This window comes from Trichomonas vaginalis, chromosome IV (assembly GCF_026262505.1).
Source record: "Trichomonas vaginalis G3 chromosome IV, whole genome shotgun sequence".
NCBI classification, from domain to species: domain Eukaryota; phylum Parabasalia; order Trichomonadida; family Trichomonadidae; genus Trichomonas; species Trichomonas vaginalis.
This window is the reverse complement of record NC_067206.1, coordinates 6,140,273-6,161,189: the sequence shown is the minus strand read 5'-3', so window position 1 is coordinate 6,161,189 and position 20,917 is coordinate 6,140,273. Positions and strand designations below refer to the sequence as shown.

At 34.9% G+C, this 20,917-nt stretch overlaps 11 protein-coding genes and 8 pseudogenes across 19 annotated transcripts, besides 1 other annotated feature; 9 read left to right on the top strand and 10 right to left on the bottom strand.

Moving 5' to 3' along the window:
* Positions 1 to 198: 198 nt before the first annotated feature.
* On the bottom strand, positions 199 to 2,172 carry TVAGG3_0039930 (ATP binding; the record flags this gene model as incomplete). Its single annotated transcript, XM_001323944.1, has 1 exon — positions 199 to 2,172. One exon carries the CDS (start codon positions 2,170 to 2,172, stop codon positions 199 to 201), a length of 1,974 nt encoding a protein of 657 aa, XP_001323979.1.
* A 597-nt stretch (positions 2,173 to 2,769) lies between these two features.
* TVAGG3_0039920 (uncharacterized protein) lies at positions 2,770 to 3,369 on the bottom strand (the record flags this gene model as incomplete). The annotated part of the gene is made up of 1 exon (XM_051220716.1): positions 2,770 to 3,369. One exon carries the CDS (start codon positions 3,367 to 3,369, stop codon positions 2,770 to 2,772), a length of 600 nt encoding a protein of 199 aa, XP_051105702.1.
* A 948-nt stretch (positions 3,370 to 4,317) lies between these two features.
* TVAGG3_0039910 (protein of unknown function, DUF4106 family) lies at positions 4,318 to 4,648 on the top strand (the record flags this gene model as incomplete). The annotated part of the gene is made up of 1 exon (XM_051220715.1): positions 4,318 to 4,648. A coding segment is annotated over one exon (331 nt), but the record flags the coding sequence as incomplete, so codon positions are not given.
* Positions 4,649 to 4,798: 150 nt separating this feature from the next.
* On the top strand, positions 4,799 to 5,482 carry TVAGG3_0039900 (protein of unknown function, DUF4106 family; the record flags this gene model as incomplete). The annotated part of the gene is made up of 1 exon (XM_051220714.1): positions 4,799 to 5,482. One exon carries the CDS (start codon positions 4,799 to 4,801, stop codon positions 5,480 to 5,482), a length of 684 nt encoding a protein of 227 aa, XP_051105700.1.
* Positions 5,483 to 5,753: 271 nt separating this feature from the next.
* Positions 5,754 to 20,917: part of a mobile genetic element that runs on past the window's edge.
* TVAGG3_0039890 lies at positions 7,487 to 7,983 on the top strand (annotated as a pseudogene). The gene has a single exon. A coding segment is annotated over exon 1 (497 nt).
* TVAGG3_0039880 (protein of unknown function, DUF4106 family) lies at positions 8,086 to 8,424 on the top strand (the record flags this gene model as incomplete). Its single annotated transcript, XM_051220713.1, has 1 exon — positions 8,086 to 8,424. The coding sequence occupies one exon, from the start codon at positions 8,086 to 8,088 to the stop codon at positions 8,422 to 8,424; it is 339 nt and encodes a 112-aa protein (XP_051105699.1).
* TVAGG3_0039870 (protein of unknown function, DUF4106 family) lies at positions 8,756 to 9,217 on the top strand (the record flags this gene model as incomplete). The annotated part of the gene is made up of 1 exon (XM_051220712.1): positions 8,756 to 9,217. A coding segment is annotated over one exon (462 nt), but the record flags the coding sequence as incomplete, so codon positions are not given.
* Positions 9,344 to 10,139, top strand: TVAGG3_0039860 (annotated as a pseudogene). The gene has a single exon. A coding segment is annotated over exon 1 (796 nt).
* On the top strand, positions 10,170 to 11,211 carry TVAGG3_0039850 (annotated as a pseudogene). Its single transcript has one exon. A coding segment is annotated over exon 1 (1,042 nt).
* On the top strand, positions 11,438 to 11,857 carry TVAGG3_0039840 (protein of unknown function, DUF4108 family; the record flags this gene model as incomplete). The annotated part of the gene is made up of 1 exon (XM_051220711.1): positions 11,438 to 11,857. One exon carries the CDS (start codon positions 11,438 to 11,440, stop codon positions 11,855 to 11,857), a length of 420 nt encoding a protein of 139 aa, XP_051105697.1.
* On the bottom strand, positions 11,874 to 12,322 carry TVAGG3_0039830 (uncharacterized protein; the record flags this gene model as incomplete). The annotated part of the gene is made up of 1 exon (XM_001312053.2): positions 11,874 to 12,322. A coding segment is annotated over one exon (449 nt), but the record flags the coding sequence as incomplete, so codon positions are not given.
* Positions 12,540 to 13,228, top strand: TVAGG3_0039820 (annotated as a pseudogene). The gene has a single exon. A coding segment is annotated over exon 1 (689 nt).
* Positions 13,244 to 14,046, bottom strand: TVAGG3_0039810 (annotated as a pseudogene). The gene has a single exon. A coding segment is annotated over exon 1 (803 nt).
* TVAGG3_0039800 lies at positions 14,389 to 15,320 on the bottom strand (annotated as a pseudogene). Its single transcript has one exon. A coding segment is annotated over exon 1 (932 nt).
* TVAGG3_0039790 (uncharacterized protein) lies at positions 15,857 to 16,195 on the bottom strand (the record flags this gene model as incomplete). The annotated part of the gene is made up of 1 exon (XM_051220710.1): positions 15,857 to 16,195. The coding sequence occupies one exon, from the start codon at positions 16,193 to 16,195 to the stop codon at positions 15,857 to 15,859; it is 339 nt and encodes a 112-aa protein (XP_051105696.1).
* TVAGG3_0039780 lies at positions 16,987 to 17,636 on the bottom strand (annotated as a pseudogene). Its single transcript has one exon. A coding segment is annotated over exon 1 (650 nt).
* TVAGG3_0039770 (DNA/RNA polymerases family) lies at positions 18,016 to 18,474 on the bottom strand (the record flags this gene model as incomplete). Its single annotated transcript, XM_051220709.1, has 1 exon — positions 18,016 to 18,474. The coding sequence occupies one exon, from the start codon at positions 18,472 to 18,474 to the stop codon at positions 18,016 to 18,018; it is 459 nt and encodes a 152-aa protein (XP_051105695.1).
* TVAGG3_0039760 (uncharacterized protein) lies at positions 19,469 to 20,152 on the bottom strand (the record flags this gene model as incomplete). The annotated part of the gene is made up of 1 exon (XM_051220708.1): positions 19,469 to 20,152. One exon carries the CDS (start codon positions 20,150 to 20,152, stop codon positions 19,469 to 19,471), a length of 684 nt encoding a protein of 227 aa, XP_051105694.1.
* On the bottom strand, positions 20,195 to 20,778 carry TVAGG3_0039750 (annotated as a pseudogene). Its single transcript has one exon. A coding segment is annotated over exon 1 (584 nt).

The following is a 20,917-nucleotide window of genomic DNA, read 5'->3' as shown; positions in this document are numbered from 1 at the left end:
ATTTGTTAAGGAAAAAACATTCAATCTCTTTCAGAACAACAATTGCAGAAGCCAGAAGCGAGAAAAAACATTCAATTTAAGATTCAGACCAATAAATATTAAATATATATTAGTAGTGTATATACTGAAGTTTTATTTCTATGATATTGAAACTTGGATGCTTCCAGTATACAGAAAACTTCTTCTATGGCACCCATCTTATCTTGGGTTTCTACTCATGCTCACCAACAAAGGCTTTTTGAGCAGTTCAGTCTTCATGTTGTAAGTCTGGTTAATGCAGTCCTCCAGTTTTTCATAGATTTTGCCAACTTCATTCAGCATATCTGGGTACTGAAACAGTTTCTGTGCAATTGTAATCAAGTCATTGCATTTCTCAAGCATTTCCAGCAGCTTTTTCTTCAATCCATCGTCTTTTCTCGGCCGATCTTTGCTGATTTCTTGCTGCAGCCTGAAAATAGTCAAATTATGTGTATTCAGTTTTTGTTTAACTTCATTCTTGAGGTTTAAACTATGTTTTGCCTTCGACATTGATGAAGATAATTTTTCAATTCTGTAATTGTACTTATCATTCGAATGTCTGACGTTTTCATTATCGTCAAACCATTTTCTGCACTCTTTAGCCCTCTGATCTAGTTTTTGGAATGCTTTTTCCGTTAATCCTTCACCTTTTAATAATCTCTCCGCTTCATATATCGTTGACTCAAGCTTATTCTTGGATTCATCGCTTTCAACAGCATCTTTGTCGCGTTTTTCCAAGTATTGTTCGATTTCTCTGAATCTATCGATTTGATTTTGTGAAAAATCGTTTGGAATTGTAACTTTTACGTAATTGATGTCATAATCTACTCTGAAAACTCCATTTGAGTCAACATAAACCTTGTAATCGCTGCCATTTGACTCAACTTTTACTTTACATGAGAAAATTGCATTTTGAATGTTGCAAGTCCTTTTTTCTGTCGGAATTTTCTCAGTAGCATCAAATATCTTTATACCTCCTGATTCTATTTTGATTGAATGATATAATTTGTCTCTAATTTGCAAAAAAGGTTTCATAGCACATCCAATGGCTACACATTCATCAACATTGATGTTTGAAACAACCTCAATTCCGATTTCTTCGATTTTTTTGCGGAATAACGGAATTCTAGATGTTCCTCCGATGAGTTCTATGAAAGTTGGCTGGACACGACTGGTTTCGATAAGTTTTTTGACAAGTGATGCACATTTTACTGCATATTTTTTGATTAGGTCTTCAAAATCTTCTCTATTAATGGGGAAATTGATGTATTTATCACCATACTGGTATTCAAATTGGACAGAAGTGTTTACTGAGAGGATTTTCTTGGCTTTTTCAACAGACTTGAGAAATTGAAGCATGGACGAGTGTTTGTCTCTAGGATCGATGGAGTATTCCTGTGACATAATGTTGAGTAGGTACTCAGTTAGAAGTTCAGTAATTTTGTTGCCACTGATGTCATTTTTTTGTCGATGAGCAATAACTTCAATGGAATTTTGAGACAATTTGAGGATACTAGCCTTTAATGAAGAATCACCAATATCAACTACACAAATTGTCTTTGATTGATAAGGAGCTTGTTCTATTTTATCTGTATGAGAGTGTATATATGCTGCTCCTGCAGCAACTGTTGATGTGACAAGTTCACAATCTATTCCAGCTATTTTTGCTGCATTCAAAAGTCCAATTCTTTGAATATTTGAAAAACCTGGATCAACTGATAAATATAATTTGTTTACTTTTGAGTCAATCTCTGTAGCAATTTTAATTAAATACTTTAAAAATGATGCAATGCATTGTTCTGGTGTAAAAATGTATTGATTAGCAATATTTTTAATTACAGTGCCAGTGTATTCATTTTCTAATTCAATCATAGAAAACTGAACATGAGAAGCTATTCTTTCTCGGTCCGATGATTTATATTTTAATCCAATCAATTTTTTGAGACATGTAATTGATGAATTGATGTTTACGAGTTGGTTCCGTCGAGCTTCATCTCCAAAAAAGCGTCTTTCCTCACCGTACGATACCAAAGTTGGTAATGTCCTTGTAGATGAAGGGTCTACGCAGATTTTGATATTTCCATTAGTGTTAACTGCAACTATTGTATTCATATTTCCAAAATCTATGCCAACACAGTGAATGGAATCATTCATATTAATTTTTGAAAAGTGACAATCTTCTTTTTTCCAAGGGTCATAGATCGCTTCCAATCTGCTCGTTATGCCAGAAATTGAAGAAACAATTGATGCAGTATTATTTATTACTCCAATCAGCAACTATTATTTATAGTATATCCAGCTGTATAGTCAGATATTCTACCGCATTATCCAATTTAAGATCAACTTCGTTAATTTTAATAATATAGCAAGAGTGCCACTACTTGGAGATAACATCAAGATCACACCTGTCAAAATACCGAATTAAAAAACAAAATTTTGCATCTCGAAATTGCAACGACAGAAATCCTCATAATATTGGATTTTTGCGTATCTTATGATACATATTCAAATTACATAAATATAAAAAGGTTTGAAAATTAGTCAAATTTTACTAAGAATAATTTTTGAATAGTTTACATTTCTAATGCTAATGGTTCCCTCACTGAAAGTGAGAACATGTATAAGATGTACAAGCAATTGTAAGTATAAATGAGGTCAGGTAGGTGGGGCTTCCAGGCGCGTTGCGCCCTCTAGCCCATAAAAAATTTTTGTTTAGATTAAAATTAAAATTTTTATTCTGAAATGTTTGCTTTAATGTTTTTTACGGATGGAAATGAACTGGATATCGTCTGAGTCTTCGCTTGTTTCCTCCTCTTCTTCTTCGTCCGAATTGTCTTCATCTTCACAATAACCAGATAAGAAGATGGTTATTGTGGTTTGTTCTGGTTTTTTGAGAAGCATTTTGGCTGTGCCAGTAAAAACGAACTCAAGATTTTGATAGAATTGTCTGCTTGAGTGAGTGAATTTGCATACTGTAAGTGGCATTGCAACTCGGTTTGCTTGAACAGATATTATTGAAACTTCTTCTCCATCTGGTATCCGTTCAGGAATCTCTAAAGCGGCTGTTGTTATAATATGCATATTGTTTTCGTAATGCAATTTTGGATATATTTCGAATGGATGTGCAGCTACACCAGCTGGAGCAACAATGGAAAGATTCCAGGAGAAAGAACCGCGTTTGTTTTCATCTTCTTTCCAATTGTAAGTTAAAGGATAAGGACGAAAGTCGTTGAGTGTTTCATATAGCTGTTCTCTTAAGTTTGGTTCACAGCAAATAATGAACTCGTCAATTGCTTGAAGAGATATCATAGTTGAAACATAAGGCAAATTCGACAAGAAAAAGTCAACCATTACTGTCGGGTTTTGAACTTTGTTTTCTAATGTTTCGACTGGTTTTATTATACTTTTGAAATATCTATCATAGTCATTGTTGTCTGTTAAGGACAAATTGTTTGGATAAGCTGCAATGAGTCTTCTATATCTTGCTTCTGTTGTTGAGAATGAGAAGACACCTTCTGGTTCTGTAGGAGTGTAAGTTTTTAGTTGAACTTTGCGTATGTTTGGTGTCTGATTGGAGTCTGATTGGACTGAAACAACTTGAGCTTCTGTAGTTTGTTGTGTTATTGTTTGTTCTGAAGGTTGCTCTGATGTTTGTTCGACTTCTGCAGTTTCTTTTGGTTGAATTTGAGCTTCAATTTGTGTCTGATTGGACTGAAACCTGTGTAACCTCTTTGGACATACTAGTAAAGTATGAGGATATAAGTGTTTGACCTTTAAAGAGCTTTTGTAAAGAATTGTCAGTCATGCTACTACTGTGGTCTTGCATTAGACAAAAATGAACTGACCAGAAGTTTGTGGAAAATGAATATTGAATAAAAACGGTTTTCGTCAACGGTAACCCCCTCTATTTTTTTATTTTATTTAATAGTTACCGTTGGAAAAAACGGTTTATGCCAAATATTGAATGAACTATAAACGTGTTTTGTTTTCTATATATACTTTTTTGTCCAACGGTAAAACTTTTTACACGACGGTTTTTGAGAGTCGTCGCCGTTGACTTTTTTGTAGAGCACTCAAAATAGTATAACTTTGTCCGGACAAGTAAGGGTCTATCGTCGCTACAGGAAAAGTTACAGGCGTTCCAAGGAAGTATACTTTGAGAAGCCTTTTTCCCCTTATAGAATGAGATAGGACGGTTATTTTACAAAACTGACAAAACTTTGACCGAGTAGTTTTTTGTGCTGAACAAAAAGTGTCATATAAACATCTGTCAAAAACCGCTTTTTAACTTCACTTAAAATGCCACGTAAGCTACGTAAGAATATACGTAAGAGGAAGAGAGCATTGAAACATCCAATAGTAAAACTGACACCACAACAACAGTTGCAACAACAAATGATGAATGACCCCACTATGTTGCAACAAATGTCAAGCAACCCTATGCTTTTAAACCGAGTTATTGGTGCACAGAGTGGAGGTTTAAGAGCGGCACTTTTAGCGAAAATGGCAGGCTATGGTGGAGCTGCAGACGGAACAGCTTATAACCCTCAAAGTCAAATGAATTTGAGTTCACTCAAAAATCAAATAACAGATGTCAAAAAGTCAAACATAGACATACAGAAACAAATAAGTGAAAAAAAAGAAACTAGAATATGACAGACACACAAAGAAACTCAATGAGTTAAACGTAGAGAAAAAGAAGAAAGAAGAACAACTGAAAGAACTAAGTACAGAGGAATATGCGAAAAAAGTGTCAGAAAAAGCAGAAGAAGTAGCAAAAATGGAACAAGATGTTATAAATTTGAAAAACCATACTACTCAATATAAAGTACTGAAAGATGAAGAGATAAAACAAAAAGCCCTGAAGACATATATGGATAGCGATGAGTATAAAAAAGAAGTTGAAGCAAATGTAAAGGCAGAAAAACTTTTACAGTTGCAAAACCAAACCGTACAATATGAAAACTTAGCACAAGAAAGTAAAAATAACGACGCAGCCATGCAAAAGGCAATGAAAAGCGCAGATATTATAAAAGCTAATAATGACTGGTTAGATGCCCAAGCCAACGCTAAAGCAGCCCAACTTATAGGGTCAATAAGGACAAAAATACAAGCGGATGAAGACAGTTCAAATGAAGCTTTAATGAATGCTGACTTTAAGAACGCCTTCGAAGCTCTTCATAGTAAGGTGAAACTAGTGAACGACTTCTCATCTGGAAAGAAACTGAAGTCTGAAGGTTTCGACAAAGAGTTAAGAGAAGTAGCACAAAATATGACGAAAATAACAGATGCAGCAACGAGACAGGCAGTTCAAAGTGCCTATGACGCCGTTAGAGCAACTGTTGTGGAAAGTCAAGAAAAAGAGTTACAACAGACCAAAACAGACCTAGTAAATGCTTTCTTAAGAACGAAAAGTCAGGTAGGACATTATGCTGCAGATGGAACATATGTGCCAAGAGTATGAGGTGAATATGGAATCTTTCCAAGAGTCTAAGAAAAATTCGGCTGACATAGTAGAAGAATATCGAAAAATGTTCACCGACATACAAAAGACTCCAACATCAGATGAAAATATTCAGCATAGAATGGAAGTACTGAAAGAAAATGTACGCAAATACAATAATCCTTTTTACTTACGACCATATAACGTTCAATCTTTGGCTGAACTCGGTGAAAATAAAAGGTTAAATTTCAACAAAACATATAGAAATGAAACATTGTTTAAAGTTCATTCAGAACCTAACCAATATGGAAACAAACCTACTTTTGTTTCTGCAGACTATGGAACTACAATGAGATGGGGTCATAAAGCTAACCCGGATAGGTGGTTCATAAACTTACAACCACAATTCCAAGAAGTTGTAGACGCAATGGAAGTGAATGGTGAACCAGATATAGCTGGTATTTTCAGCGCGGCTTTAATGCCATTGAAAGATATGAAAGATGCAGATATTTTGGACCAGTATGAAATGAACATGGCTGAGGGAAATATAACACCTGACGTTCTAGAACATTTATTTCAAAGAACTACACAGAACCATAGAGATGGTATATTTGGTGAAGAGTTTAGAAAGAGAGTTAGGGAGAGAGAAGGAAGAGAACCTATTGTACATGACCTTGCAAACGAAAGTTTGCAAAATGTCATAAAAACTTACTTTGCAGACAATGAACCGAGAAGGGATGAATATTTAAGAAAACTCAAATGGACAGTACCAAATGAAATGTTAGTATTGAAAAACATGTTCCTTGACAAAATAAAACCAACTACAGAAATAAATGACGCAAGACTGAAACGTTGGGTAAAAGCTTTCCCATTCACAAAAGATATTATTGGTAACATGGAAAGAAAACCAGAATGGCTACAAAAACATATATTTGGAAACGAGCTTATTCCATATGGACAAGCGCTGTTTGAAGAGCTTGAACCGGAAACTCAGGAAAGAGTCATGCAAACAATACGCGAAGACTCAAATACAAACTATGACAAAATCTTTCTAGGATATAGGTTACCTGAGATGGGCGACCAGAGCCCAAAGGCAAAAAGGACATGGGAAATTTACAACATACTAGGTGAACATGAGGCAAAGATGCAACAACTTGAAGCAGAGGGCAAGTTACCAAAAGCGACACCAAAGAAGAAGAGAAGAGTAGAACAAAGTGAAAGTAGTGGCAATGAAGGAAAAAGAAGAGTTAAAGATTCAGTTAAAGATTCAGTCAGGAAGAAAGTAAAGCTTGGTCCGAGTGGGTTCTATTATGACACATAAATCCAACTATTCTATATTTTTACTCATATGAAATGTACGCCGCTCAGAATATAACGCCAACAGTTTTGGATGCCATGAACGGAAATGTTTCCGAATGGTATAACGAATGCGACAATGCCATTAGAAGGTCAGAAATAGTTCCTGGAACTTACGAATATACAACTGCTGTTTCTTATGGAAACGTAGGTGAGTTTGGAGAAGGTTCTTCAACAACAGTAGATATTGCTTGCGACAGGTTTCATATTATTTCTATTGACAACTCATTCTTATACGTGGAACAAGACATTGAAATAAAACCTTCTGCCAAGTTGTCTGACAAGAAAGGTTGCAATGGAATTTTCTATGTCGGATACCAATATGCTCCAGAAGTTTTCATGGATATAAGATATATTCTAACTCTGACTTAGTTCAAACAGTAACATGGGCAAACTATGAATGGTTCGCTTTGAGAAACTCAGTACAACCACAAGCTAGAGAACAAACAGACCAGTATGCAAATATTGAAAAAATAAGAAGACTTGACCCTAACGTTCCAGGAGTTTATGTTAACCTTTCTGGTTCAGATGGAACTGCTGCCACTAAAGTAAAACTGAAACTTAGAGTTCCTTTGTCATCTTTCCTCATCTTCAGGTTTTTAAGATACTTACCAAACTGGGCAGGAAAAATTTCTATTGAACTTACTCCAAGCAAAAATAACTTAGTCATTGCACCAACACAAGACCCATTCACTATTACAGACGTAAAGGGAACAAATCAAACGTCATTCGCCGAATTTTGCAAAGACAAAGTTGACTTAGACTTTGGTTTCTCAAACTTCAACAATGAAGTAAACTATTATTTCAATGCTGCTGGAACTGCTTGGGACCCAGTTAAGTTTACATGCGAACAGTTTGAATGCAAGAGAATAGAAAGCAGACTTGCAGTCTATATGTTGGACCCAGATATTTCAAATGCTTTAGCTGCCAAATATATTGCAGTTCCACTTATGTTCCCTATACACCAAATATCTGTCAAAGACTTTGCAGGTGAAGTTGGAAAACAAAATCCAGGAGCCGCAGGTGCAAGAACAGATATTGCTTTAACAACTGCAATGAAACATGCAGATACTATGTTTGTACTGTTCAGACGAACTATAAATGACTATTCTTGTTTCTACAACCCCGGTATTAAATATCATATAAACATAGATGGCAAATATTATCCAAGAGAAGAATATTCTACAGTTGAGGATATGAGGTCATACAACTTGACATTAGATGCTATGAACTTTAACAACAACTTCACAACAACCATTAACCCTGAAATGCAAAGTTCTATTATGCCATATGTGAAAGTATGGACTCATACAGGAGGTCAAAAAACTCAATATACAAATGGAGACCGTTCAAACTTTTGGCTTGTCATTCCATTTGCTGACTCAGAAGACTTTATGGGTGGTATTTCAACTGTTGGTACAGTTCAAATACAATATACTGGTGACAGAGACGGTCCAGATGAATTGAGAGCAAAGAAGTTTACAAAACCAATAGCACTTTTCACGGAAGATGCTCTTTTGAAGATTCGTTCGATGAAACCTGCTGGGGCTCCTCAGATTGGCATAACGACAGCTTCCATCGAGCAGATTTTGGCAGCAGGTCAGTAAGTTGTTCTTGAACTGACTTCTCTCCGTCAAATATTGACAGTACGCCAGTTTTGACATAATATTGTATTATAAACTTTTCTTTAGTAATATCGGTCAGTTTTGAAGTTATATTTTTGTCTGCTTCAAGAACTTTCACCATTTCAGTTATACCAACTTTCTTTGCTTTATGAAAATATTTTGGTTCAGCAAATATTGCTATTCTATAACATTTTCCATTGTTTGTGTAAAGAACTATTCTGTCAATGTATTTGTATTGTTTGTGAGTATAAACTTTGTTCTGCTTCAATTCAATAAGATATCCGAATATGTCCATCTTTTTATTCTAAGTAAAATGTCATTTCCGAAAAATAGAAGCGTAAGTGTTTCAAAAGGTTTAATGGCGGTGGCAGATGTGAAGTTAAATTCACCAACTCAAACAAACAGTCAAAGTGTTGTTGTCAATGTCAAAGACAGAGATGTTGAAGTGGGGAAACCATACGAAGACGAAGATGGTATAACAATTGTTCCTGTAAAAGAACCAACATATCCTGAAGTTAACAGAGACTTAAGTTCTGTTGCAGATATTCGAAACGACTACCAACAACTGAAAGACAAACTTCAAACTCAGGAGAAGATTTGTCAAGCTTTAAGTATAATGTTAAACTTGGTCGAACACAACCCTGTAAAAGTGAACTCATATGTCATTGCACCTCATGAAGTTTTGAAAGAACTATTGAAACTTTTGACAGAGGCAGACGATATAAACATCAAAGAAATAGAACCCGACATTGGTTGCTGTGGTGTTTCATATAATGTCATTGACAAGATATACGTTATGCAAGGAGGTGAAACATTGAACTTAAAATATAGTTTCCCAGACGTTATAAAAATATTTGACGACCACAACATTTCATTAAAGTTTATTTTGCTAAGTAAGTAAATGGCAGAAGACATAATGGTTTATACTATTACGACTAAAACCCTGAGTCATATAATTCTATAACAACAAACTTACAAAGTCCTCAAGGACGGTATTGTAAACTAACCTTAAACACAATGACGACTAAAGCCTGTTTTGCTCTTTTGACACCAGAAGACTTTATTGTTGTGAATGGTAAAAAATACTCCTTTGAAGATACTTACTCAGATATACCACCAACAGGTTTTGTTGACTTATTTAATACTTTAAGTACGGGTGTAACATGTGCTGCAACTAGAGCAGGTTTCATTATGTTTGGATGTCCGACTGAGTTTACTATTAATGATATGAGCTATAATACAAAACTTATTTCTGGTTTTTACTACCAACAGTTTCCTATAACAGGAAAAGGTGTCATACAAGGAATGTCTATTCCATTGACATTAAGCACACCAATCTTATATATTGTTTCAAACTTAGGTTCAAAGTGTTATTCGAATGTCGACAGAAACTATTATGACCAAAAGATACTTATGCGTATAAACAATACTTTCTCTGCTGGTTTGCCTATTGTTCATTCGAATGCAGAATTTTCAACCTTAGTGAACTCAAACACTTTGGCAAGTATAACGTTGACATTAGTTGACGCAACTTTGTTCCTGTAAAACTTTTATGTCCTATGTATTTGTCAATGACGGCAGAAAGTTTCGAATTGGAAGATGCAACTGGTGAAAGTATTGTATTACAAGAACAACTTCAACAACAAATAGCTCAAGAACAACAAATGCAACAAATGGAACAACAAAGTCAAGAATAAAAAAATAATATTTTTTTTATTTTTATAAAAATGTACAGAATAGATGTTTCAGATTTTATGACTTCCAAGCATTCAGAAATATGTGTCCATTTAGAGACTATAACAAAGCAGTCGAGAATTTGAAACGTTTAGTCATTTATGTTGACTCTGCCCCAGAATGTTATGGCATGAAAGAATGGGATGTTGTCTTTAACAAACCAAGAGCAACAATAGTGTCTGAACAAGAATGTAGACAGAAACTTAAGAAAATAAAAGTCGTACAAGTTGGCATGAAGATGTTAGATGCTTGGGATATCTTATTGTCAAAGTTAGAAGATTTTTCAGTTCGAGGTATAAATTTTATACACCTTCTCCAAAACTTCTATTCTATTTTCACTGGATATAAATATGAACAAGTAGAATGGAAAGAAAATATTATAGAAGCTTGGTTAGACCATGTCAAAGAAATTATATGCAATGGAAACGAAAAGGTTTATGAGTATATCTTATGTGGTTTGCAAACATCTTACAACATCCAAGTGCTAAGAATGAAACTGCTCTCATTATAATTGGAAAACAAGGAACAGGTAAGAACACATTCTTTACAGATATTTTGTGCAAACTGTTAGAAGGTTATTCGAACCCTAATATGACAAACTTAGAAAACATCTGTGGCAAGTTTAACTCCTCAATAGAGAATATGAAACTTATAGTTTGCAATGAACTTCAAAGTATAGATACACAAAGTTTTGAACTCAGATGCTTTGAAGAGTCTTATAACAGACAAAGTTGGAGTTGTTGAAAGAAAGTATAAAGACCAAAGAGTTTGTGAAAATGTTGCAAACTTCATTATGGTTTCAAACAATGCTGTTCCGATGAAGTTAGAAAGTTCTGGCAGAAGATATGTAGTTGTCAGAACGTCAGATTCTCATATGCAAGATACAGAATATTTTGACGACTTAGCAGAAACTTTGACATCTGACTTTTACAACCACTTGTTCTCATATTTCATGAACATTAGATATTTCTAAGTTCAATCCAAGACAAATTCCACATACCGAAGAGAGACAAACATTGTTAGAAGCAAACAAGAGTGTATATGAACTGTTCATAGATGAAACTGACTTTGTGTCATTAGATGAAAGGTCTTTATATGATGAATATAAACAATATTGTCAAGAATATGGTTATATGGCAGCTTCTAAACGTACATTCTTGGCAAATGTCAAAAGTCTTTTAGATGTTCAGAATGGTGTATATACAAAGAAAATTTTTTCTGAGTAAATTTTTAAAAAAATATTTTTTATCCGATAGAAAAGATGACGAAATATATTTCAGTAAACAAGTACATGTCAGGACTTAAAGAAGAACTAGACCCATTCACATATTTGAATGTTTACTTCTACCGTTTTGAAAAGTCTTCATTCAGCAAAGTTTGGAACATCGAACCAGTTAAGTTTGCTATTGTGACTAAAAATGGTGCGAAATTTGAAGACTTAGACATAGAAGGTTTGTTAACAGTCAAAGAAAGTTTTGACAGAAGGTTCTCAAACCTTAAAGAAGGCAAAGCATACAAACTTGTTATACCTTATGAACCAAAGAAGACAGACGACTATGAATATTATGAGTCTAAAGTTGTAGAAGTTCAAGGTAAATTGGGTAAAAAGATTTTAGAGTCTAAGCCAGTGTTTACTCCTAAAGAGGAAGAGAACATTGACATTGACCCAGAAATGTTCTAAAAATAAAATTTTATTTTTACATGTCAAATTTCTTTTTCTCTGGAACTGGTTCAGGTTCTTTCTTCTCTTCTTCTTTTTTCTCTTTCTTTCTTTCTTCTTCTTTTCTGGTGGTGAGACGTCAAATTTCTCAGAACCATATTTATGTAAAAGTTCTTTGTCCTTTAATAGCTCATCTATTCTGTTTTCTATTTCATCTTCAAGAACAGCGCATGTGTCTTCTTTGCATTCTAAGAACTTTTGTTGGACTTCATCTTTCCAATCGGCGTCATCTCTGTCAACAAGTCTGTCATTGACAAATTTTAAGACTGCTCTTTGTAATGTTTTATGGTTCTTGTCATATTCCCAGAAACAGAACTTTAGAACAAATTCACCTTTCTTGTTTACACTATGTAAGATTTTATGGTCGACAGATGTTTTGCTGTCAAAAAGTTTGTCTCGAATATAGATAGCGAAATCGCTAGACATTTTTCTAAAAGATAAAAATTTTAATTTTTCTAAAAATATGTTAGAAAAAAAGTTTGCTGACATTGACAAGAATTTGAGAATGTTTTTAAACAAGAACAAGAGGAAGTTAGAAAATGCTCAGATAAAGCCTATACATGACAAGTTCTTATTTGCTCAGAATGGTATAACAGGTCTAATTGCACCACCTGGGTCGGGTAAGACTTTCACTTATCTTAAAATGGCTGCACAACAACAAGAACTAGATGAGAAGAACCCATTCTATGAGTTGGTTGTTATTTGTAGTACTTCTGGTCAATTTGACCAAACCGTCAATTCGTTCAAAGATATTATAAAGAAGTCTAAGTTAGTATGTATAAAGGATACTGAGTTGTTAGATTGGATAAAGAAGTACCAAAGAAGAGTTTTGAAGTATAATGCTATAAATGAGTATATAAATTCGAAGTTTAAAGACCCAAATGAGGAAATGCAGAGAATATTAGAGAAGAAACACTTCAGAAACAAACAGAAAGAGATAGAATACATTTCGAAGAAATTGCAATCTTACGATTGGAAGACTTACCCTCATAGATGTCTTCTTATCTTAGATGATTTCGCCTCTCATCTTTGTTAAAGAATAGAGAACAAGATATGTGTCGAATTCTTAAGAAGCTCAGACACTTTAACATCTCAGTTGTCATTTGTGTACAGACAGCAAAGAGTTTAAGTAAGGATGTTAAAAGAATACTTACTGACATAATACTTTTCCCCGGATTGTCCGAAGACGATTTCATGGAACTTATGAAAGAGTCCATGGCAGGTAAGTTTGACAAACATGAACTATGGGAGAAGTACAAAGTCATACAAGACCCTCATACTTCTTTCAGAATTCATATCTACGCAAACAAAGTTCAAATTGTAAATCAATAAAAATAAATGGTTCATCTACTCTACTTGTTTGAAGTTGTCAAAATACTCTGTTATTTTTTCTTTCAGTAGCGGTAAGTTTCTTTGAAGGTAAGTATTGTACAACCTTTCATATCATAGTGTGTTGAGGTAACGTATCTTGAACTATTTGTTTCACATCTTCATTCGGTGTCATTGAAATCGGTAAGTTTCGCGATAGAACCAATTTCTGCAGATTTGTAAATCTTAGCAAGGTCGTAAAAGCTTTTGTTGTTTCTTCTGACTAAATGCAACATAACCATGTCACTGTCTTCTTCATTTTCCATCTCTTCAGTATATATCATATACTTATAACTCTTTTCCTTTCCTTTTGGTACCGAACGTGGTATTCTTTTCTGAATGCTTTTGTCTTTTGCTTCAAGCTTGTTTTCCATCTCTTCACGTTCTGCTTTATATAGTTCACCTAACATCATGAAAATATAACAAGCATAACGAGGTGAAGCCCACATTGCTACAGCATTTACTAAAAGTCTATGAATATAATATCCTTTCAAACCAGGAGCCAAATTCTTGCGATTTTCATACGGAATCTCTTCTCTCGGTTTTCCGAGGGAAGCAATCATATGAGGAAATTCTTCTAAAAGTTCTTTTGTCTGTTGGTTTTCAAACCAATGATATGCTTGCTTTGTAGAACGAAGAGCATTCAAAATACTTTGCATTTGGTACATATCGTCTTTGACCGAACGAATGAGACGTAACTGTTTGTTATACTGTATGTACTCGTATTCTTCATTTATAGCTTCATGGACTATAACTGTTGTTGTGTTCTCTGTTGTTGACATATCTGTCTTTACATACAAAATAAAAAAATAAATAAAAATAAAACTAACTTTATTTTTTCTATCTTAAGGAAATTCATGATTTTTGTGCTGAATTCAATAAAAATAATGTTTAGGTGAAGAGGTGAGATTTCACCTGTTTTTTCACCTCATTTCTACCCCAGTTATTTTATAAACGTTTCACATGGTAAACGTTATTTTTTAAATTTTGTGAAAACTCAACGGTTTGACACATGCCCTAAAAATTATTTTACTCAGAATTTTGTGCTGAATTCAGCAAAAATATATTTTAGGGTAGAAGGTTAGATCTAACCCGATATCTAACCTCTTTTCTACCCACATTATTTATAAACGTTTTACATGGTAAACGTTATGAATTCGTGAGACTCTAAACAGTTTTGTAGCTTCTATTTCTTCTTTTAGTACATCGAATGTTTTAACAATGCCGAAAGTTTCTTTATACTTCTTCTTGACATCAGATAGAAGGAAATCGTCAGCAGTTGGATAGTTTTGTTCAGAAATTAAACATGTCCATTTTATTTCTACCGGCTTCTCTGCTTCTTTCTTTAAGTCAGCATAGTCGTTTCTCATACGTTCTATCTCTTTGACGGAGTAGTTATATTTCCTAATTGCTTTACATTTAGAACATTGCGGGTTCATTTTTGCGTTATATTCTGAAACCTTACCTGCTAAAACAACAAGGCGTCAATGGTTTTCTTTAAATCTGAAGCAGTTGGTTTTATCTGTTCATTCCATACTTACCTCTTCTATCTTTATCTCTTATCCGCCATACACATTTTGCAGCTAATGAAACAAGTTGTCGTATGTCTTTAAACTCCACCGATTTATATATGTCAGAGATGTTCTTATATAACATGTCGCAATCTTTGTCCATAACTTTATGGTTGCAATGATATCTAGAAACTCATAGTTTACCTTACGAATGAACTTCTTATTTCTACTGAGTCAGTTGCTTTGACTTCAATTTTTCGTCGAATTCAGGAATAGTTAGTTTTTGCTGCTGAATTTCAGGTAGTTTAGGCAAATGGTCGATGAGGTCCTCCATTTCATAAAGATACTGTTCATTTTTCATCTCCTGTGCGGTACAGTCTAAATTACTTGTTAAAAAGTTCTTGCTTTATTCTTTGTATTTCTGTTTCGAAAGTATATGAAGAAGGAATAAAGCTTTTCATCTCTGCCAACATAGATGTTGGATTTATGACTAACGAGTTTGGTGCTGTTGTTTGAATTGTTGTTGTGCCGATTGTTGAAATCATATCTTACATACAAAATAAAAAAATAAATAAAAATAAAACTAACTTTATTTTTTCTATCTTAAGGAAATTCATGAAAATTCAAGAGGGTAGAAATGAGGTTAGATCTAACCATCTACCCTAAATTATATTTTTGCTGAATTCAGCAACAAAATGAACGAGGTCAGGATGTATGTAAATACCTTTGAATTCATTTATAACGCCCTTAGTAAGCTCATAAAATGCTTGTTTTGGGGTCGAGCCACTTTTGGCTCCACCGTATTCTTTCAACCAAAACTCAAGAATTTCCTGCATGAATTTTGTATAAAAAGCAACCGCCGGAATTCAGACGGTTGCTATATTCTTCACAAAATGCCTTATAATACTCTTCCCAGGACTTATTTTCCAACAACTTTCTAAAGTCTTTCCTAAACTGACTGACTGACTGACTGACGGCACAAAGTGGCTTAACGAAAACATTAATATATAAAATTCATGAAAATTCAAGAGGGTGAAAAAACATGTGAAAAAAGAGGTGAAATCTCACCTCTTCACCTAAATTATATTTTTTGGTCCGGGAACAACTTTCTCTCAATTGGAGCTGTAGCATACTCTTTGCGTAAGCGGTTCAGACCTTCTTCGAAGTCTTGGTCTCTCTTGGACTGAGATTGGAATTGGAATTGTGGGGCAGGGTTTTGCATAAACATCCAAGGGTTGGGGAAGTAAGGCATAGGCTGAGGAGGGTAGTTCGGGAAGCCTTGTGGTGGGTAGTAACCTTGAGGTGGAAATTGGTAGTAATTCGGAGGTACTTGCTGGAACTGAGGTTGCTGAGGAGACTGTTGTGGTTCTTTAGGTTCCTCTGGTTTGGGAATGGACTCGGTTGGTGGGACGTCGGACATTCGTTTGTGTCCTGTCGGACCACAACGATAAAAATCTCTGCTACTAGCAGTACTTTTACTGACAGTAGCAGTACTTTTTCTGACAGTAGCAGTACTTTTTCTGACAGTAGCAGTACTTTTTCTGACAGTAGCAGTACTTTATCGTCGAAAACCCTCTCAAATTTTCCTTTTTACTGCTTCTAGCAGTACTTTTTCTGCTACTAGCAGTACTTTTACTGACAGTAGCAGTACTTTTTCTGACAGTAGCAGTACTTTTTCTGACAGTAGCAGTACTTTTTCTGACAGTAGCAGTACTTTTTCTGACAGTAGCAATGGTCGAGGTCGAACCTACCGACGAGGCAATTTACCTAATTGAAATTAACGAGCTTGTTAAAGACTTCCTCAGGCAGAATGTAAAAGGCAAACTTGTTAACGGTTGGATAACGGGAAGGTCTACACTTTAGCTCGAGACTTCGACTGGAATTCCAATTGAGGTACCAGACGGGACAGCCTACGATGGCATAAAGGACGCCAAAAGAGAAGCCATTATAAAGTTCTTTGCCAAGCGTCCTTGGATACTACTTCCAAACAGAGAGAACCCTTTCCCAAGAATGAACCAAATTCTCAAGGGTCTCCTTCACTTCTCTGGTCAACCATTCTACATAACCTGTGAAGGCGACATCCAACCAGTTCAGTAAACATCTCATTTTAACTTCACTTTTTTATGTTTTTTGTGAAAGTGTCAAAAATAAATTGTTTTCATGAGTTTTCTACGATGTTAGAAAAAATGTTATTTTCTAATATCTTCACATTCAATACTTTTTCAGCACTTTTCCGTAGTTATATATGAAAGACAATTCGAGATAAAAGTCATAGTACAATGGAATAATATGTTGCACACCATTTGTTGTGAACCAAACTTGAAAGTCAGAGAAACTGTTACTAGGTGGTTCGTAGAATTTAGAAGCAAAGTCATAAAGGTCCTTACCAATACATAGAAAACTATTGTTGCTTGAACTGAAACTTGCATGACACATAACATTTTGAGGGTCAAACACGTTTCTATAAACCATCAAATCTGCTGGTGGAAGTATAAATTTAAATGGACCATCTGGTGGTAATGGTTCGTTCTGGTTTAGTAACCGAAGAAATTGTGCCCAAGAACGTTTGTCTACTTCCCAAAATAAAAACTCTGTATCTCTTGGAGGGTTAATTTCAATCTTTTGAAATGAAACGGTGGAGTTCATCTTGTCATATTCTAGTTTCAGATAGTATGTTCCATTTAGTAAAGAGTCGTATTTTTCTTGAAATTCCCAATAATATTTGTTCATTTGAGTTTGAAAGTCATCTAGAGTTTTCTCAAGACTTTCGTCTGAACGAACTGTAAAGATTCTCATTTCGTCAAATTTGTCTATTAGACCATCAGACCTTCATACTGCCCATGAAAATATACTGCGAACATAAATGCGTTAGTTCTATTTGAAAACAAAACTCTTCTAAATCCTATTGCCTTTGCATCTGAAGGACTTTGAAGCCAACGAATTGGATAGTCAAACCTGTATGCTCGGGATGAAATTTCTTCATCTGAAATAGTCCTACCAGCATTTGTAAAGATATAGTCTAACGGTTTTGTATCTGCTACTTTTGTTCTTTGTTTTTCAACCTGAAGCATTTAATATATGTAAAAATATATTGTTTTAAAATGGTATGCCATATAGCTTCTTGAATTTGTTAAGAAGTATTTGAACGTATTTTCCATCTGTATCTCTAGTGTTTACATAAGCAAACTCAGCGTACATTTCAAATAAAATTAAAAAATGTCACTTTTTTGAAAAACATTTTTATTTCATGCAATGTTTAACTATTTCACCATCTTCTTTAACACCCCAGTACTTACGCTTGGAGAGGACATGAACTTCGGAAAATACCTTATCTAGCTTAAAACAGCCCATCTTTTCACCGACTAAACCCATTTCAATGAGTTTGTTATAGCCTTCTTCGTTCGTCATGAGTGCGTCAATGTTCTCATAGTAAACCTTCACTTTGGATTTGACTTCGGAGAAGAATTTGTTGTAGTTGTCAAGGACTGCCTTTGCGAACTGAGGGTAAGACCAATGTTCGACAATAGGTTTTAATGTGGTTACTAAGCCACTTTGACCTTGAGTGAATTCGTACTTCAAAACAAAAGGAGAAAACCTTTCAACAAAGTTGTCGACCTTCTCATAATGTTTACTCTTCATCTCTTGAGGTTTCTTAATGGAATATCCCCATGTCGAATTCATAAGCAATTTGAGTGTCATTGCAAGTTTGGGGTTTGAAGCTTTCCTAATATCATACAGTTGTTGTATGACTTTTCCAACTGTATAGTTCCTTCCCGGGAACTCACCATCTTCGTTTGGAATTCCAGTCGGAATATATTGGACAAACCTCATGTATGCAGCGTTAAGGTCGACATAGTATATCTTTTCATCTGAGTCGAACTTGTCGCAACCAATTAGTCCAGTTTGTGGAAATTCAAGTGAGTCTCTTATCTTCTGAGAAACTTCTCCTGTTATCTCATAAACATCGTCGAAGCAACCTGTTTCATATAAAACCTTCTGACCTAACTCAGATGCTCTCCAATACAATTTGACGTCAATGGATGTCTCAATGGAAGTTTGTTTATAGCATCTTGAAGTTCTTGCAACCTCATTGGAAGTTCTTCTGGTTCAGGTTGGTATCCGAACATACCAACCCCTTGTGGAACTGTGTACTTCTTTTGTACTAGAACTTTGTCTGGAACAACTTTTGGTCTTGCTAACAATGAAAAGTTTGTTTCGTCTTTTGGTACAAAAGTTTCTGTCAGCTTGTCATCTGGAATTGGTTCCAACAAACCTTTCTCGAAAAGAATGTTTACAGCTCTGACAATGTTGCACTTACTTTTACCAAAGAATGTGTTTGTAAGACTTTCGTTCAACATGAAGTGGTTGTGAACAATTACAATCTTCAACCATGGTAAGTCTTTGTCAACAACATAGTCGTCGTGTGAAGAACCTTTAGCTGTAGGTATGTTGACTCGGATATTGACATTTGCCAACGGTGCAATTTTTGCCAATTGACCTCTGAGAATGTACCTTGTCTTCACACATGACTCAAGATACTTCATCTTCTCATCTGTAACAAGACCAGAGTTCCTGAGACATGTAAGAATACAAGGTTCATTGACAATTGTTTCAATTGAATTGTAAATTCCATACCTGGTCAAGTCAATGTCAGACTTATTTATGAACGGGAAGTATCCAGCATGTTGTCTCACTACTTGAGGGTTAGGTTGGTACCATTCGAACTTGACACTTGCAATTCCTTCAATTGCATTAAAATGTCTGAGTCGGAGTCAACCATTTGTTCTCTCTTTGTAGTCTTGAAAGCGTCAAGAAGTTTTGCGGCTGTTTGTTCATTGCCATGTGCATAGTAAATGTGACCATCCAAATCTGTTATGGTCAATCTGAGATTGTGTCCTTTCTTATTTCCGTCTTGAATTGCAGCAAGTACTCCCATGAAGCCTTCTTTGTTCTTTCCTTCGTCAAAGTTTACTGTAAAGGTTCGACCAGATGTAATTTGACTTCTAACTTCACGATACTTTTCATATGCATATCTTGTTCTTTCCATGGGAGCATGTGCGTCTTCACCTTTTCCTTTTTTCCTTCTCAAAGGATGCAATTGTTCGTCATGTTTCCAGTAGAATCTGGCAAAGCCGTCGTGTCCTTCAACTTGAGGTTCACTAACATCGAAAGGCATGTCCATAAGACGTTCTTCTTCTAACCTCTCTAGTCTGTTTGGATAATTGGCACGTGCTGTTTCCAAATCTAATTCGTAGGTCAGACCAGCCAGTTTGTCATAGACTTTTATGGGTTTTCCTTTCTTATATTTAAACTTCTTCGAAACTCTCCAACCATATCTTTGTAACTCTGCTTTTATTCTAGCAGACTTTCTGTCCATTCTATATGGGGCATTTTATAAAAATAAAAAAATATTTTTTCTTTACTTTACATAACCGCCTGCTGCCATAAGTCTTTGACGCCAACCCATACCAGCTAATGAAGGTTGACTTGGTTTAGTTTGGAAACTAAACTTTGGTTTTGGTTTATCTTCAGTTTTTGGTTTTTCTTCTTCTATCGGTTTTTTCGTCACTTTTCGGTTCCTCTGACTTTACTTCACTTGCAGGAACAGTTGTGTCGTCAACATCTTCATAAATATCATATGCCATTTGTTTTTGTTTTCCTTTCAACTTTTTGTGTTTGTTGTAAAGTTTAGAATATTTCGACTCTAAGTCAATGAGATGTTCTATAATGAACTGTTGGTCAGTGAAGTAAACTTTTCCATCTGTTGTCTCGAAAGCTCCTTCAGACTTCAATATTTTATTTGTGAGAGTCTGTTTCTTTTTTGAGATACTAGCCGTTCCATTTCTATGAAAAGTGACTTTATAGTTAGGGTTTTATTTCCAGACCTGGCACTTTCTATTATTGAATTTTTTCTTCATCTGTAAGTTCTTTGACAGGTTTTGACAATGGTTCTGAACTTTTTGTTTGTGGTGTCAAATCTACCGTTTCAACTTCTTCGGTCATTTCATCTCAGTAAAAAATTTTAGTTTGGTTTGTTTTCAACTGGTTGTTTAGGTTTTTTAAGTCGGTCTAAAACTTCCTGAGGTATAGGAAGAACTTTACAAACACGTGGTGTAAAAGGTGGTCTTCCATGACTTATTCT